The sequence below is a fragment of the Lacerta agilis genome, chromosome 10 (genome assembly GCF_009819535.1).
Source record: "Lacerta agilis isolate rLacAgi1 chromosome 10, rLacAgi1.pri, whole genome shotgun sequence".
NCBI classification, from domain to species: Eukaryota; Metazoa; Chordata; class Lepidosauria; order Squamata; family Lacertidae; genus Lacerta; species Lacerta agilis.
Window position 1 is genome coordinate 57,436,186 of NC_046321.1, and position 16,603 is coordinate 57,452,788.

The following is a 16,603-nucleotide window of genomic DNA, read 5'->3' on the forward strand; positions in this document are numbered from 1 at the left end:
CCTCTAGGGCTGGCCAAAACTCCACACACACACAAAACTACAATCACATTGCTGCCATTCACCCATTATGAAGATCCCCATGTATAATCCTATTTCTTTTAGTGGAGAATCGGGGTCATACAAAGAACCTGAACAGAGATTTGCTTCCTTCATTGAAAGTGATGGCTCTTCAAGTGGGAGAGTTCCGTATGGATTGGACCCATTTAAAAAAATGTGGCAATTAAAGTCAGATTTCAGAGAGTGTGGTGAAAAGCATGCAGAGCCAAGAAGGGACAGAGCAGTCTGAATATAAGGTGCTGGACTGGATAGGGAGTCTTGTGCTCCCTTTCTTCCTCACCAGAATTTCCATGCCCTTCAGGACACCAGGCAAAAAGGTCTGAACTTCTCTGCCTAGCCTAGCCTTCCGCCTTAATGGGGAAGCAGATAATTCACTTGATGGAGCAGGAAATGGAGCAATTTCCATCTGCGTCAAAGCGCTAGGTGGTAGAGGTTTAAACTTCTCTTGTCCATTCCAGAGCCTTGATGGCAACGCAGGTCGCACTGCCTCTGCTTGGTTCTGCACAGTGCAAACACTACCTTCCACCAGTGAACTATTGAACCGGGCCTAGCAGCAAAGGTTTGGTGGTCTGCTCTAGAATGAGAAACCATAAAGCTTCTAGTTAGAACATAGCAGCTTTTACAGATTCTGAACAGTGCAGAAAGAATTACATGCAAGTGTAATGAACAAAGGTGAGAATGGATAACTAGGATTTCTTTCAAAAGGCTTTTTTTTTTACACACTTTCTGCATCCTGTGTTTTTTTTGCAAGTGATTGCCAAAAGGTATAGGCCCAATAGAAGTAGATTACTTGGAGGGAGCCTATAATTTGATTGTGGGTAGAGGATCAAAACGTTGGCCATTTTTAATTTACCCTATCCATAAAGCTAAAATGCAGTTTTACCTTAAAAAAAAGTAACTGGTGTTTGTTTTCATTTGTTCTTAGTGTTTCACTTGTGAACAAAGCCATTGTTGACTACTATTTTGTGGAACTAAATATTGAGAAGCATTTTGGAGCACTAAGGCATTTTTTGTTGATGGAAGATGGAGAGTTTGCTCAGTCACTCAGTGATCTACTGTTTGAAAAGGTATTTGCATAGGCTTTTCCTTAAACGCCTGATTCTTGACTATATATCTAGTTGCCAGCATGTGAGGAAATCATATTACATGTGTATTTATCACTAAAGATAGGAACTGTGTAGCATTTGGCAGTAGTTTCAATGATCACAACCTGAACAACCTCTCTTGACAGTTTTAAATGTAAGGGACTTTCTGGCTTGAACTGTGTTTGTGTGAACATTAAAAAAAAATCCCATTATCTACTTTGGAAAGGTTATTCTGACAAACAAATTCTCAGTATCTAATGTGTGTTCTAATTTCAGCTTGGATCAGGACAGACACCTGGCGAACTTTTGAACCCACTAGTCCTCAATTCCATTTTAAATAAGGCTCTGCAATATAGTCTCCATGGGGACACTCACTTGGCCTCCAATCTCTCATTTGCACTGAAGTACCTTCCAGAGATGTTCAAGCCCAATGCGCCTGATGCCCTAAACTGCTTGGAACTACGCTATAAGGTGAGAAGACACACAAGAGTTGAGAAGGGAGCCAGATTTTAACATTCCCCTATATGCATTGCAGTTAATTGATCCTGCTTGTTCTCTGATGCTACTTAGAAAAAATGCATTCTGTTCTGCTGTGACGTAATCCTCATCTTAAAACAGGAATATTCTGACGCCTCGGGAGACATGCAGTCGTAATAGTTTTATTGGGTTTTTTTTTATAGGTTGACTGGCCCATGAATATTGTCATTACTGAGAACTGCATGAATAAATATAACAAGATTTTCTCCTTCCTGCTGCAATTGAAGCATATGGTGTGGACTCTTAAGGATGTTTGGTTCCACTTAAAGCGAACTGGTAAGATAAAATCTGACTACTTTTATTTAGCCTGAAAGCTAACCTGTTCAGAAGAATCAGATAAGTGAGTTAAATCTAAAGTCACTGTTTCCTATTTCTACTGTATTTACTCGAATCTAATGCTCACCTTTTTTGGCCCAATCACATTGTGAAAATTGAGGTGAACATTAGATTTGATGGTGCATTAGACTTGAGTAAATACAGTATATTCCATGAGAGTTTGATTATTAAGCTGCAAACCCATATAACGGAAGGTGAAAGCAGTTGGCTCTGACACAACAGAAGAGGTTTTGGATTCTCTTCCAAACGGAATAAAAGAAAGGACAGTTGTCTTCCAAGGGTGGTATTCCAGTTTGTTCTGTGAGCTATTAATCCAATAGCAAGAAAAATAACCCCCGCTTCACCTAGTACATTGTAGGCATTACACAATACCTTATTTGAAATACCGCAGTAAAGGGAAAAACATAAGTAGTTACACATACAAATGCTTTCACCCTGACCTGCATAACCAAGCACAAAAAGACAAATGGATATATTGATTGAGGGCGAGTTTATGAAAGCCTGTTTCCAGGAAGATCTATTTGATTTCTAATCTGGTCTCCTAGTACAGTGGTTTTCAACCAGTGTGCCACGGGTGACACTAGCCTCTATCCCTCCTTGCATATCTGCCTCCCAAAGTTTTCCACAGCTGGCTGTTGCAGTGGCCCTGGCTACAAGCTTGCCAGGCAAATATTGCGTCTGGGGCAGGGCAGGGGGGGGGGCAACACAGAGACCTTGGGTTTGCAGCTGCCCAGGGATTCCCAAGGGGCAAGGAGGCTGAGGGAACACGCCACAAGGGTGTTTGAAAAGGGGTGAGAAACTGCCAGCTCTGCAGGCAAGGGGTGACATAACTGTGCTCCTGAGCCCCACAGGGTTGATGCAGAAAGAACGTAGTTAGTCAGGGGAGCAGTGGACTCAGAAAGATTTAAAACCTCTGTCCTAAGAGTATTAAACCAGGATGGTGAACCTGTGGGCTACATACTATGACACTCCCACCCCTTTGTTATGTAAGAATAATTTAAACAATTCTTTTTTAAAAATCTGACAGCTCCTGTGTGTCCCCTAAAAGGTAAAGGTAGAAGGACCCCTGACCATTAGGTCCAGTCGTGTCTGACTCTGGGGTTGCGGCGTACAGCTGCCTGGTCATATGTGGCCAGCATGGCTAAGCCGCTTCTGGCAAACCAGAGCAGCGCACGGAAACACCATTTACCTTCCCACTGGAGCGGTACCTATTTATCTACTTGACTTTGTGCTTTCGAACTGCTAGGTTGGCAGGAGCAGGGACTGAGCAACAGGAGCTCACCCTGTCGCGGGGATTCGAACCGCCAACCTTCTGATCAGCAAGCCCTAGGCCAGGGGTCAGCAACCTTCGGCTCTCCAGATGTTTCGGACTACAATTCCCATCATCCCTGACCACTGGTCCTGTTAGCTAGGGATCATGGGAGTTGTAGGCCAAAACATCTGGAGAGCCGAAGGTTGCCTATGTCTGCCCTAGGCTCTGTGGTTTAACCCACAGCGCCACCCACATCCCTACCGTCCTACTGTGATGCTAAAAGTGTTTTGTGCCCTTGCAAGACACCTCAGAGATTTTTCTATTTTAAAAAGTTTATAGATCCCCCCCCCCAAAAAAAGGAACTTAAAACATTGGTTTTTTACTGACTGCCCCCATAGGCCACCTGCTACTGTGATCCAAACATATTTTTGTGGCTCTTCACAAAATTTGTTGGTAAAAACTGACTGTGCCCGCTTTGCACCTTGGCTACTTCCGCTTTGACATGCGGGTCAAGAGTGGCTGCGAGTCATCCTTGTCGTTTTGGTTTTTCAGCTCTGGTGAAGCATGCGTCCAACTCAGTTCAGTTTCGACAGCTCCAGCTTTATAAGCATGAAATGCAGCACTTTGTGAAAGTTATTCAAGGCTACATTGCCAACCAAATCCTGCACGTGACATGGTGTGAATTTGGAAATAAACTGTCTTCTGTAGGAAACTTGGAGGAAATCTACAGAACGCATGCCGACTACCTCAACAAAGCCATCTTCCGGTAAGAGGATTCCTTAACATTGTGTTGCACATTTGCCTTCCCTTGTCTGCATGTGGAGATGGACAATTCTCATGTAACTAGAAAGTTGGGTGGATGTGTCTTTTCTTGATGTGGACAGTGAGAGGAATTTATAGGCCTCACCACTTAGGCGTTGCAAATATGGGAACTTGGACAAAGGGCTAAGGAGAATTGCACTTTGCTTTCAACATATTTGCAACATCTGAGAAAGAGAACCAGACCCTTTCTCTCACAGACTGCACAATGCCTCTCCTCTCACCCAGATTATGGACTGAGGAAGTGAAGTGGGAAGGAGCAGCAAGACGGAGACAGAAATGTCTCCGGAAGTGGTGCCTCTCCCGGGGGCCAAAGCAGGGAAATTATAGCACAGAGGAGAGTGGAAAGGCCTAAGCCTTCAAGCCCAGCCCCTTGGTGTGGGTGCATATTGTCCCTCCCCAATTATCGACTAATTTTTTGAGGAGAGGGGGATAAGATTCCACCCCAGCTGGTCTGTATGGATCATTTATGGAGGGTGTATGTGCATTTGCTGTGGGTGGAATGCCACACCCCCACTAGCAGGGCTGGGCGATAACTGCGAGCCAGAGTGACAGGGGGCTTGTAGAAGCAGAGGGAAGAACAAGCTGTATCGCAGCTTGTTTCTCCCTCTGCAGCAGTATCAGGGCAGACTGCGATGGCGGTTTCACTCAACAGTATATCGCTGGGGAAACGTCCACCGCTCAGGAGTCCCAGCTGCTGCTTGTTTTTCCCTCAACACACTGGGCACTGGTAGCAGAGGGACTCAGGAGGCGGCAATTTCACCACCAATATACTACTGAGTGAAGCTGTCATCGCAATCTGCCCCTAATACAGGTCCTGGGCGATTTATGGATATATAGGCCAGGCCCACCCACCCCAGCTCATGGGCAAATGCATCCCTGTCTTACAGTAGCAATCAGAAACAAGCTTAGCCTTAGTAAATGCTATAGTACATGGCTGCATCTAGTCCATCAAAATATGTTATTTAGGATAACTATATCATAGTACTGAAAGGTAAGAGGATACAAAGGACACAAATTCACTATATTAGTGGCATGTTGTCTTTCCTATCCGAAATGATTCAAAAATTGCACCTGCAATCAAACGTCAGCAGGCGTGTTCTTTAAGATGCTCTTAAACATTGCTGCAGATGAAAAGTATTGCTGCTTGCTAATTTAATATAAAAACCATCTCTTTTCTTTTGACAGAGGATTGTTGACTGAAAAGGCAGCCCCTGTAATGAACATTATTCACAGCATCTTCAGCCTCATTTTAAAGTTCCGTAGCCAGTTAATCTCTCAGTCGTGGAGTTTTGATACCAGCAAACAAATGGCTGTTCATCCCAACTTTGGCTTAATGCAGCAGTCTTATAACACGTTCAAGTACTACTCGCATTTCTTATTCAACGGTAAGACTTCTGTTGTTGCAAGGATGGGAACCTGGGGGCTGTCCCCAAACTCCCCATCAGCCTCTGATATCATGGCTGATGGTAAGGGATGATAGACGTTGTAGTCTAGCAACTTCTGGCGGAGGGGCACAGTTTTCCCAATTTTGGGGTATTGCAAAGATGTGTTTATACTCAGTTTGGAAATAAAAACATCCTCTGCACAGGACAGCTGGGAAGCCTTAGTGTTTCTTGGCCAGTTTGCTTAGTGCAGACACTCAGGGAAAGCTTTCTTCTGCTTTTGAGTTTTTAAGGCCTAGGGATGGTGCAACAGGACATGAGCCTGCAGGTTGTGACTAGAGCTGGGTGATATTTCAGTTCATCATCTGAAACCAGTATGAAGTTCAGATCACAATACTAGTTTCACACTTTGAGCTGCCAATAAATCGTGGCTCCCTGGCCACCACCTGCACAGGACATTCCACTCATGCTGGCAGCTGGGATGTCTTGCCAGCTTAAATTACCTGCTTGCATGTTTGCCTTTGCCCAAACAAGCGGGCTGGGCCCAAGAGGAGAGAGGCACTTGCTATGGCAAAGACAAATGTGCAGAAGGAACAACTTCTCATGTTTCCTCTGCTGGGGCTGGGCAGGAGCTCCTTTGCCCAAGCAAGTGGGCAGCCTCCTTCCCTTTCTCCTGGTTGCTTCTCCCTCCACAGCCCAGCCACTTTCTCATCCTTTTCCAGTGTTATTTCAGACATCGTGATACATCACCATATTGTGATGGTTAACTGGTGATATTTCACACACAGTCCTAGTCGTGACTGTGTTCCCATTATTTTAAACCAGCCCTCCCCAAACGAATTTGCTTCAGATGATGTTTGACTGCAATTCCTGTCAGCTCTGGCCAGCAGGATCAATGTCACGTCTGAACCAGGCCATTGTGTAAAGCTTGCATGATCTTCCACAGGAAGAGCTGCATCTATAGAAGGTAACATGGGTTACCTTACATTGGGGTCAGGCTACTTGTCTGTCTTGCCCAGTATTTGTCTCCCGTGGCTGGCAGTACTCTCCAGAATTGCAGACATAGCTCTAACATTGCTAGCTTCCTGGGTGCCACAGATTGAACCTTGGCCTGTTGGCATGTAGAGGATGTGCTATGGTCCTTCCACTTGGTGTTCTGCTTTCAGTCCTATGTTTGCTCAGAATCTGGTGTGCTCAACAGAGCTTATAGCAGTTGTAAGCAAAATCTGTAGAGCACGGTGCTTAATAGAGTTTGTTAGCATGGGCAAGTGAAGTAATATTTACGATAAGAGAGAAGATACCTAAAGTGTTCTTGGTTGGAACCTGTAAAAACGAATAGGTTCAACTGAAATGAAACCTCTGCTAGGACACAAAAAAGAGGGCAGCAGCTTGCGTACCTCATTGAGCTTGTGCACACTGTTAAGAGAGGAGTATCAGAGGGGCGGAGATTTGAGGCTGACTGATTTGTATATCCCTTGCCATATTAAACAAGTGTCATATTTTCTCTTACAGTAGTAACTAAGCTTGTAAACAGGGGGTACCAGCCTCACCTGGAAGATTTCCTGTTGCGAATCAACTTTAACAACTACTACAAAGATAACTGAGCTTTCTTAAAATACATCGCAAATTAGTGATAGAACACAGACTCAGCAACGTGTTTTCATTAACTGTGGCACATTGAAAGCTGCCAGTGCCAAGATGCTTCTGTAAAGAAAAGCATGTTTATCAAAGACAATTGAAGGATAGAACGGGATCCATGGAAAATATCATCTTAACTAGCAAGGTAACGTCATTCCGCCCTGCTTAGCATGGTAGAAGTTTTTATTCTCCTCTGTGCTGCAAAGCATGCTGCCAAGTGCCGGTACAGCAATATGTGCATTAGTGTAAATTTGTTAATGTGTATATTTTTCATAGTAGCATTGTGAAATCTTCTCATGTAAATGTGTAAGAAATAAAAAGCAAAGCAGAAACATACCACTTGGTCGTCAGCAGTGTGTATTACTAACACCACACTCAGGAAGCAGATTGAGAATAAGAGCGGCAACCCAGTGGAACAGGAAGTAAAGCACAACTAGTGATGGCCACAGACTCAAGGTTATAACTGGAATGAATCAATCGGTTTATTGTTGTAAAAAGCTTAATGGCCTTATGAAATCTGAAAAAAAGCAAATTGCATATTCTGAAAATTGAAGGAAATAAAGGAATGTGGTATAAATTGCATTGCATAAACCAATTCATTGTTTAATAGAATGCACTAATCATTGCATTGACAACAGCAATCAGTTAATGACATTGTCTCCTAAATTCATCTAGCCCATTTAGTTGTAAAACCCAAATTCTAAATTCTCCTAGCTTTGGTAACAACACACTTTTATTCTATCTAGGGCACTAGGCGAAGATTTTGCAGCCTCCATTCAGCTGGGCAAAGCATAGAAAGCTGAACAGATATCAAGCAACAGTAATAAAACACCCCTACCCACTAAAAAACAAAACACTAGCTTGGTTCTTGTGTGCAGTCCTAGCAGTAAAGAAGTCTAAAATTCTTTTGCCCAGGAAGAAAATCGGGGAGCGAGATGTTCATCCAAGCAGCACACAAATTGGCTGGTTTTTGCCAGGAGGGGAAATTCCATAAACTTTGAAATTTGGTGCAACTATTTGGGGAATAATCACAGAGGGAAATTAACTGGTGGGGAGCTGTTGCACTGCTGAGCCAGATGAAACATCTCTACTGTCTTGCCTGTTACTAAGCAAGGTCTTTAATTTTACTTTCATCCTCTGCGCTGGGGTTTGATGGAAATATGGGTGGGTTCCTAGCTAATTTGTTCTACAGCGGATAGTAGAAATACTTCTAGGATTATGACTGCACTAAAATATATGTTCCTTATTACTGAAATGGTTTTGGCAAAAGGAGGGGAAGGGATTACGTCTACTGAAAAACTAGAAAGACTTCAACAATCAATTAGCAGAAACTTCATTTCTTAGATCAGTCAGATTTGCTATTAAACGGTTAACATTCATAGTAACACAAATGGTTTTGTACTAAAATTGCTGCAGAAAGGGAAACGAACTCGCAAGCCATCTCAGGCTGGAGAGTCTGACATAGTTACAGCTTAGTACATTTTATCTTTAGCTCACTAAATAGCAGGGAATCAATATTACTCCATGTTCTCCAGTACACGCCAGATACCCAACCTCTACAGCTGTGTTTGGGATGCCACATCCCGTTGAGATCCGCCATGCCGCAGTTACTGAACCACCACCCAGAACCGTAGAGATCGCCAGCGCAGCTGTCGAATGCCTCATCGCCCTGAAAACATGGGCCACAGTCGTCATTGTCACTATCAACTGCACTGAAGAAATGGCCATCTTGATTCTCAGAGGGTTCACGCCCTCTGAATGCATCTCCTAAACCAAGGGAAAAAACCCTAAATTTTAGTCTCATTAATAGCCTGCATCAGGGCATTTGGGGCAAAGAGGCAAATTCTAAATGGCTTACTGGTTTAATTTGTGTTTCTTCAAGCATTGTCTACAGTACTTCTGCTTTTTATCTTTTTGGTAAAATAAAGTAATTCTAACTGCCATAACCCTGGGGATGTCAACATTACAACACACCAAAACAAACACACACTTAAAAAAACAAAACAAAAAAACAGCAGGTTGTTCTTGGAGCTTTTACAAGCTGTATTGAACTCCTTGGTGACTTAACACACCTTTTTACAATCTTAACCACGTTGCGATGGGGAGGTGTCATTCTAGAGCAGCTGGCATTCTCCACTTGGCTCTGAAACTGCCTCATGGTAACTAAAACACCCTTGCAAAATAAAGTATGAATCAAAGATATCACTAGGTATTTGCTTCAACACAGCCCTAAATTTGTATTGTTTGGTTATCTGAAGAAAAACAAAGTATGGGCTGAAGCAAGTGTGGGGAACCTTCAGTCCTCCAGACGTTACTGAACTACAAGGCTCATTAGGTTGAGCAAGCATGGTTATTAAAGGTTGATGAGAGATGTAGAGAAGCAACATTTAAAGGACCAAAAGCTTCCCGCACATGAACTGAAGGCATAGAAGTGGCAATATGTCCCTTATCAACTGCCAGGACCTGTGTAGCATCTAAATGGAAGCGACTGGAACAGTCACCTTCACGATACTATATACCCATACTCTTTGTTCTCCCCCCTTTAAAATAATCGTGTAATTCTTATTTTTACCAAATATAAAAACTTTGAACAGGTATAACCCAACTGGGGCCATTGCACTCATTGAAGTGTTTTGATGTATAGAAGATGATTTTCAGAGGGATTTCCCTTTTTGCCCTGCAGACCCTCTCCATTTCCCAATGTGTCCTGGGCAGGGGGTTCCCCAGATCATGTAAGCTGTTTTTCTAGGGGGTGTTAGGGGGAGGGGGAATCAGCAAAAATTACCTCTCCCATTAGAAGAGGTATCCCCTGGATCAAAATCGATTCTGAAAGTGCAGTTGGGTAAGGACCATATATGAGTTGTGTGTACATTTCCCCTTTCCTTTCTATTAAAATTATTTTCAATTGCAAAATGTACCGATACTTCTTTCGACTTAACGCTAAAGTTATGCTTATATCCAGCCACTACACACCTATCTAAAGGCAGCTGTATTTATTTAAAACCATGCCAGGCCAGAATGACTCTTAAGTGGCTACAATGGCTCTGGAAGCTACTTCAGGAAAATCAGAATTTTATTCCAGGGGTGTTCCTTACCAATAATGCCTTGGTTTTCCAGTTTACTTGGTTCTGGACCCAATTTTGAGAGATGCTAAACTGGTAAACATGGAAGTCATTGCACACATCACAGAATCTCTTACCCACATTCCCTCTGTATTTTCCCAAAGAAAGGCGGTATTTTTTATCTTCGTTGCCAATTTCAAAGGTCTCGTATACAGCATAGCCCTTCTTCCCTTTGTAGTTTCTCATGTCAACTCGGAGCTCGCATTTTTTGTCTCTCTGGTGGGTCAGAGCATTAATGTAGACAAGCCCTAGCCAATGTTCAACTGGAAAATATAAAGTTGTGTTTTCATGTATCCATCGCCAACTGTACATAATCTTGAATGCAAGGAAATAAACGCCTGTAATTTTCAGAGCCACAACATTTTTCAGCTTCCTATTTTCTACTTAGGGACGCGAGTGGCGCAGTGGTCTAAACCACAAAGCCTAGGGCTTGCCTATCAGAAGGTCAGTGGTTCGAATCCCCGCGACAGGGTGAGCTCCTGTTGTTCGGTCCCAGCTCCTGCCCACCTAGCAGTTCAAAAGCACGTCAAAGCGCAAGTAGATAAATAGGTACCACTCTGGCGGGAAGGTAAACGGCATTTCCGTGCGCTGCTCTGGTTCGCCAGAAGCGGCTTAGTCATGCTGGCCACATGACCCAGAAGCTGTCTGCGGACAAACGCCAGCTCCCTCAGCCTATAGCGCAAGATGAGCGTTGCAGAGTCCTCTGCGACTGGACTTAACGGTCAGGGGTACCTTTACCTTTACTTTCTACTTGTGCATACATGGGAAAGGATCATAGCAGAGGCTTTTGAATGTGGAAGGTCCCAGGTTCAATCCTTGCCACCTTTTGAAAATAATCAGATGGCAAAATAGGACGGGGCAAAAGACCTCTGCCTGAGACCCTTGAGAAATGCTGCACATGTAGGTTGGCTGTTGAAGTTAATCAATAAGTTCCATTTGTGCACATAGTGTGATGTCTAAAGATAAGTCCACAGAACAAGAGAAAGATTTTAGTTGAGGGGAATAATTTACTTACAAGCAACATGCCCAAATCCTTTTTCATATTCAGACATCCACCTCCGAAAGTCCTCAGGTCCACCATACACCCCTTCCCCACTGCGTCGCTGGATAATAGTCCATCCACCGTCGTATCTCCTTTCACAGAATACCTAGAAATTTACGTTAGTAGGTAACCAATCTGAATTATAGGATCCTAAACACAATTTATAATAAAAGTGGGCAAAAGGAGCCAGATGGCTTTCCTTAGGAGTGTGTGAGCTGTGGCACCACCATCCTGGCACTCGCCCATCAAAACTCCTGCAAAGTCTGACCAGAGACAACAGGAGTCTGTGGCTCACCTGTATGCACAAAGGTAACCTGAGGCTGTTAAGGACTTTTCAGGTTAATATCAGTACTTTAATTTGAAGCCAGAAACCAATAGGTAAGCAGTGAACCTGGTGTTGGGTTGGTGTAATACGATTCAGCCGTGCTGCACTAACCAACAATCTTATAACTGTATTTTGAACCAACTGGAATTTCCAAAATGTCTTTAAAGACAACCCTACGGAGAGAACATTGCAACCATCCAACTTGGATGCAATTAGGGTACGAGTCAGAATTGCTTTCACCAGGTACGGCCAGACCTGGCAAACCAGATGAAAGTTATAAAATATGGCCACAAACACAACTTGAATACAGTGGTACCTCAGGTTAAGAACTTAATTCATTCCAGAGGTCCGTTCTTAACCTGAAACTGTTCTTAACCTGAAGCACCACTTTAGCTAATGGGACCTACCGCTGCCGCTGCACTGTTCTTATCCTGAAGCAAAGTTCTTAACCTGAAGCGTTATTTCTGGGTTAGCGATGTAACCTGAAGCATATGTAACCTGAGGTACCACTGTATTCAAGGACAATGGTGGCTCCAGGTGTACACCTAAGCTGCACATGACCTTTCAGAGGAAGTTTGGAGGCAGGTTGTATATCACCTGCCAGGTCTCTCGATTGAGTGAATTAAGTTCTCTTTCCCCACCCCACCCTGCCAAGACCAATTCTGGACATTAGTTCAAGTTTCCAATGCCTCTCTGGGATTAGATTATGGAAGTAAGAGATAGAGCTATGTGCCATCAGTATACAAGCCCAGATGTCCAAATCATGCAGGTGTTCAGAAGACAAGGAATTTGTAAAAACAGGTGCTCTCTTCATCATAAATGGAACCTGTGGCTCAGAAGGTAATTGTGGAACCATACCTTACCTCAAAAGACTTAGGAAAATGCTTTGGTTTGATCATGTAAACTCCGCTGGGGAGAGATGCATTGGCAGCAAATATTGCTGTGCAATCAGGTCCTGTAATGGAAAGAACGAGTAAGGTTGATGAGATTCCTGCTGTTCAGATTGTGCGAACAGCGAAATGAAGTCCTGGAATTAAGGGCAGAAGCTGGTTGATAATAAGGTGGAACCTGATGGAATAAGGGCAAAGCTCAGTGGTACCTGATGAGAGTCAAGGGAAGAGGGTGGCTGGGCTTAAAGGTAAAGGGACCCCTGACCATTAGGTCCAGTCGCGGACGACTCTGGGGTTGCGGCGCTCATCTCGCTTTATTGGCTGTGGGAGCCTGCATACAGCTTCTGGGTGATGTGGCCAGCATGACTAAGCCGCTTCTGGTAAACCAGAGCAGCACACGGAAACGCCGTTTACCTTCCCGCCGGAGTGGTACCTATTTATCTACTTGCACTTCGTGCTTTTGAACTGCTAGGTTGGCAGGAGCAGGGACCAAGCAACAAGAGCTCACCCTGTTGCAGGGATTCAAATTGCCGACCTTCTGATCAGAAAGCCCTAGGCTCTGTGGTTTAACCCACAGCACCAGTTTCAGTTTCTATGGGTTTCTCATTCTTCCTGTCTTGAGTTCAGTTCATTTTTATATCAACTAACAATTTTTTTAAAAAAAAGTGAAGTGAATTTCTCCTAATATACACACCGATATGCTGTTTTGCCTAATACATACATTCCCAAAATATAACCTATATTTGCATGCTATTTTGGTGATACATGCTTTTATGCACACTGAACCTTAGCGTATGCATTTTTGCACAAATTACTAGGCACTGCAAAATTCATGGAGTGCTGGATGTGTTTCAGTTCCTCTATCGTTTTAGAAAGTGCGGTTAACCTTTGTATGTGAACTGAAGATGAATAAATTCTTCCCCATCCCTAGCTGTGCTTGAAGGAAGTGGGGTGAAGCAAATGGCAAAAAGTAATTACTAATTGCATCCAAATATATCATTACCTATTCTGGTATGCATATGAGCCAAGCATGATTTGTTTCAGAAATTTGGGAATTCATGCATTCAACTGAACTTCCAAAGACTCTTCCCTGATAGTGTAGGTTTCTCAGTTAGAAATATATTCAGCCAAATGTGTGCAAAATCTCCTGCCAGACCTTCCCGTTAAAGATGCAAAGTTTGGGGATGAAGCTGGCAGAGACGGAGACACTGGAGGCTGGAGATAGCATGTGTGGGCCCAATTCTTCCTCCATGGGTTTTCCGATGAACACCCAAATAAGGTTTAAAGTGTGAGAGACCAGTTTCGTAGCCTCCTCTTGCTCCAGGTTTTTCAGCTGTAACTTTATCTAGCTAGGATGAGATCACAGGCCCAAATGATCCATCTTGTTTTCTTAATGCTGATGATACTTAAGCAAAAACCTGAGCCAGGAATTTTGTGAATTGGCCATATTTTGTCCTTCACACAGGCTGTGTGAGGGTGTGTTTCCTCCCCGGTCCTTGAAGGATCAAACAGTGGTACTTAATTTCAGACTGATGCAGCACATAGGAATAGCTTCCATTAAGTGCTGTTAATGAAATGCCACTCATCTGCAGCAGTACATGCAGAGAATAATAAGTAATTCTCCAGCTCTTTTCCTTCCTTATTATCTCTGCTATCAGCCGCTTTTCTGACTGAAGTGTACATCAATGCGAGGAATAAAATCTCCAGCACCAATGCTTGCAAAGGCCATCAGAACTACCCAAACACTATATAACACTTAATTAAAAAAACAATCCCGCCCCCCACCATGTCACATCTTGCCCTGTTTTTCGCAATGACCAACCCCTCCTGTGTTTGCACCACTTTGCTTACTCTTAAAACAGGTTACAGGAAGCAAAGAGGCTCTGCATTGCAGGGGTTGGGCTAGATGACCCCTGGGGTCCCTTCCCAACTCTACAAACAATTACATGACTCTCCATTCAGTTCCTTTTAAAGAAGCTATTGTGAATCAAGGCCCCAGTCACATGCTTATCAAACAGGGATGTGCCCCCACATTGTATGAAAATAAGGTTAATGATAATTAAAATATGAACAACAAAAAACCACCTACCTTGAACTGCCCGCCGTGGTTCTGCCTGCAGAGATCAAATTATGTTTATATTAGACCGCTGGAAACACTACTGTTGTAAAAACAAAATTTTCTAACTTTACTTATGTACAAAGTTAAAAACCATTCCTGTGTCTTCATGCAAAAACAACCCCCCCGCCACCACAAAACACTGCTGTACAAAAGTTTATATTTGAAATAAGCAGACCTTACACCAGTGCTGTCTTTCATTTTGGAGAAAGGTGGAAATCTGCAACTCCCACCTTTTTGCCACAGGACTGCTCTCCTCCCTCTCAGCTCAGCCTTCCCCAATCTGTGGCCCTCCAGGTGATGTTGGACTCTAATTTTCAGCAGCACAACCAATGGCCAGGAAGCTGTAGTCCAACATCTGGAGGGGATCAGGCTAGGAATTGTTGCTCTAGTAGTTTCACCTGGAGGACAGCCAGCAAACTGAGTTTTTAAAGGGGCACTGTATTTCCAGATGAAAGGAAGTTATTTCTTCTCCAGTTAGGTGACTTGTGAGGCAGTCTTCTTTAGCCAAGACTGGCGTTCAGAATAAACTTCTGCCACATTTCCTCTCATCCATTCTCTGCTGTTTCCATACTGCCAGAGGCATCGCAGCCAGACAGTAAAAGGGAGGCCCAGTCAAATAAGTAAAGCATCAGTATTTGGCTTTTCTGCTTCAACCCAGGGTGGGGAATCTTTGGATCAGGGGTCAGCTGTGGTCCTCCAGGCCTCTTTATCCCACTCTATCTCACCCTCCCTAAGCCACACCCCCTCTTCCCAGACCACTCCCCTCCCCAGGCCTGCTCCACACCCTCAAGTGCCTCCACCTTGCTGGAATGTGTCCCTGAACCATGGTAATGCCTCTTGCTTACCTGGCTAAGAGCCACGTCCTTTGCTCTACCTGCTTTTGCACCTGGCTCCAGTCCCAGAAGGTCCCACACAACAATGTGACTCTCAAATGGGCAAAAAATTCCCTGCCCTTGGGCTTCAATGAAAGTGGCAATATATTTGTTTACTACCTTTGTCCCGGCTTGCTGAAAATCCAGAATTAATAAAAACCCCGCAATGCTCTTGATCTGGAAACACAGGTTCATTCTCATAACTGAAATGAAAATAATAATACAGTATAGCTACTGCTTTCCATAGCAAAGTTCACCTTATATTTTAGAAACCATAATCACTACAGCACATACTTGTGGTTCCCAGTTAACTAACTACTGCAGGCCCCTTGTTTTTCCAAAAACCAAGCCATGGACCCCCTACTTTTGAAAATGTTGATGTGTCTATGGTAGCTTTTGGTGAATTTACTATGGCAGTTCCCCAAGAACAGGGTTGACAGTTGTCAGAGGAAACTTGGTTATCAAAATATGACTTGCTCCTTATGGCAAACATACACAAATTTAATCGGGGGGGGGGGGAATGACATTGGGGGGAGCTTTAATTTCCCCTTCCCAGTGCCAGGCTGGGTCTAAGGTGAGCCAACAGCTAGGAACCAGGAGCCACGAGGCCAGCAAACCAGTCAGGACCAAGGAGAAGTCATAATTGTAGGGGACGCTGGGTGGCAAGAGTCAAGGAGCAAGCCTAGACTGAAGTCAGAGGCAGAGGATAAACCTGGAAGTGGGGTTAAGGAGCAAGCCAAAGAATTTGCTGCTCAAGCAAAGCTCAGGTTGAACAGGAAACTCTCTTACAATCCTTCCAATTCAGGTGAATTCAGCAGTGAGCATGGAGGGCAGTCAGTCCAGGGCCTGACAATACATTTTAAATGTGGTGAATGCCGCTCACAAACTCCCACATCACATTTAAATTAGCCCTTGTTTTATGGTAAAAACCCAGATTCATAATACTGTATCTACAAGGAAGAATTCTGTCAAGGAAACAGAAGGAGAGTCACTAGGGGACATTAATGGCAAGTGAATAAAGAGGGGCAGGACATCTCCATTAATTACAAGAATTACAGGTACATGTTTATAAAAAGAATCAGAGGGATGCTGCAACTATCACATCTAGGATCATTCAGAAGTGT

At 43.7% G+C, this 16,603-nt stretch overlaps 2 protein-coding genes and 1 long non-coding RNA gene across 4 annotated transcripts in view; 1 reads left to right on the forward strand and 2 right to left on the reverse strand.

Moving 5' to 3' along the window:
* The window catches only part of TUBGCP6 (tubulin gamma complex associated protein 6), a 33,076-nt gene extending 25,631 nt beyond the window's left edge, over window positions 1–7,445 (forward strand). For both annotated transcript variants that reach the window (XM_033163575.1, XM_033163576.1), the window contains exons 21-26: window positions 983–1,124; window positions 1,419–1,613; window positions 1,823–1,955; window positions 3,820–4,033; window positions 5,275–5,474; window positions 6,984–7,445. In XM_033163575.1, coding sequence (XP_033019466.1) covers window positions 983–1,124; window positions 1,419–1,613; window positions 1,823–1,955; window positions 3,820–4,033; window positions 5,275–5,474; window positions 6,984–7,075 — 976 coding nt within the window. In that variant the 3' untranslated portion in view covers window positions 7,076–7,445. The remainder of the gene's footprint in view (window positions 1–982; window positions 1,125–1,418; window positions 1,614–1,822; window positions 1,956–3,819; window positions 4,034–5,274; window positions 5,475–6,983) is intronic.
* Window positions 7,446–8,242: 797 nt separating this feature from the next.
* On the reverse strand, window positions 8,243–11,570 carry LOC117054604 (angiopoietin-related protein 5-like). The gene is made up of 3 exons (XM_033163577.1): window positions 11,247–11,570; window positions 10,309–10,494; window positions 8,243–8,876 (listed from the first exon to the last, which is right to left on the reverse strand). The coding sequence occupies exons 1-3, from the start codon at window positions 11,281–11,283 to the stop codon at window positions 8,575–8,577; spliced, it is 525 nt and encodes a 174-aa protein (XP_033019468.1). The 5' UTR covers window positions 11,284–11,570; the 3' UTR covers window positions 8,243–8,574.
* Window positions 11,571–12,454: 884 nt separating this feature from the next.
* On the reverse strand, window positions 12,455–15,289 carry LOC117054605. The gene is made up of 3 exons (XR_004427519.1): window positions 14,783–15,289; window positions 14,578–14,602; window positions 12,455–12,553 (listed from the first exon to the last, which is right to left on the reverse strand). It is a non-coding gene; the product is annotated as an uncharacterized LOC117054605 (long non-coding RNA).
* Between the last annotated feature and the right edge of the window lie 1,314 nt (window positions 15,290–16,603).

What these genes read in the sequence shown, in the direction of transcription:
- LOC117054604 (XM_033163577.1), bottom strand. Translation starts at nt 11,283, where the DNA reads ATGTCTGAATATGAAAAAGGATTTGGGCATGTTGCTT. An exon ending in AGGATTTGGGCATGTTGCTT is followed by an intron (nt 10,495 to 11,246) that starts GTAAGTAAATTA and finishes TATATTTTCCAG; the next exon opens with TTGAACATTGGCTAGGGCTT. An exon ending in AAAATACAGAGGGAATGTGG is followed by an intron (nt 8,877 to 10,308) that starts GTAAGAGATTCT and finishes CCCTTGGTTTAG; the next exon opens with GAGATGCATTCAGAGGGCGT.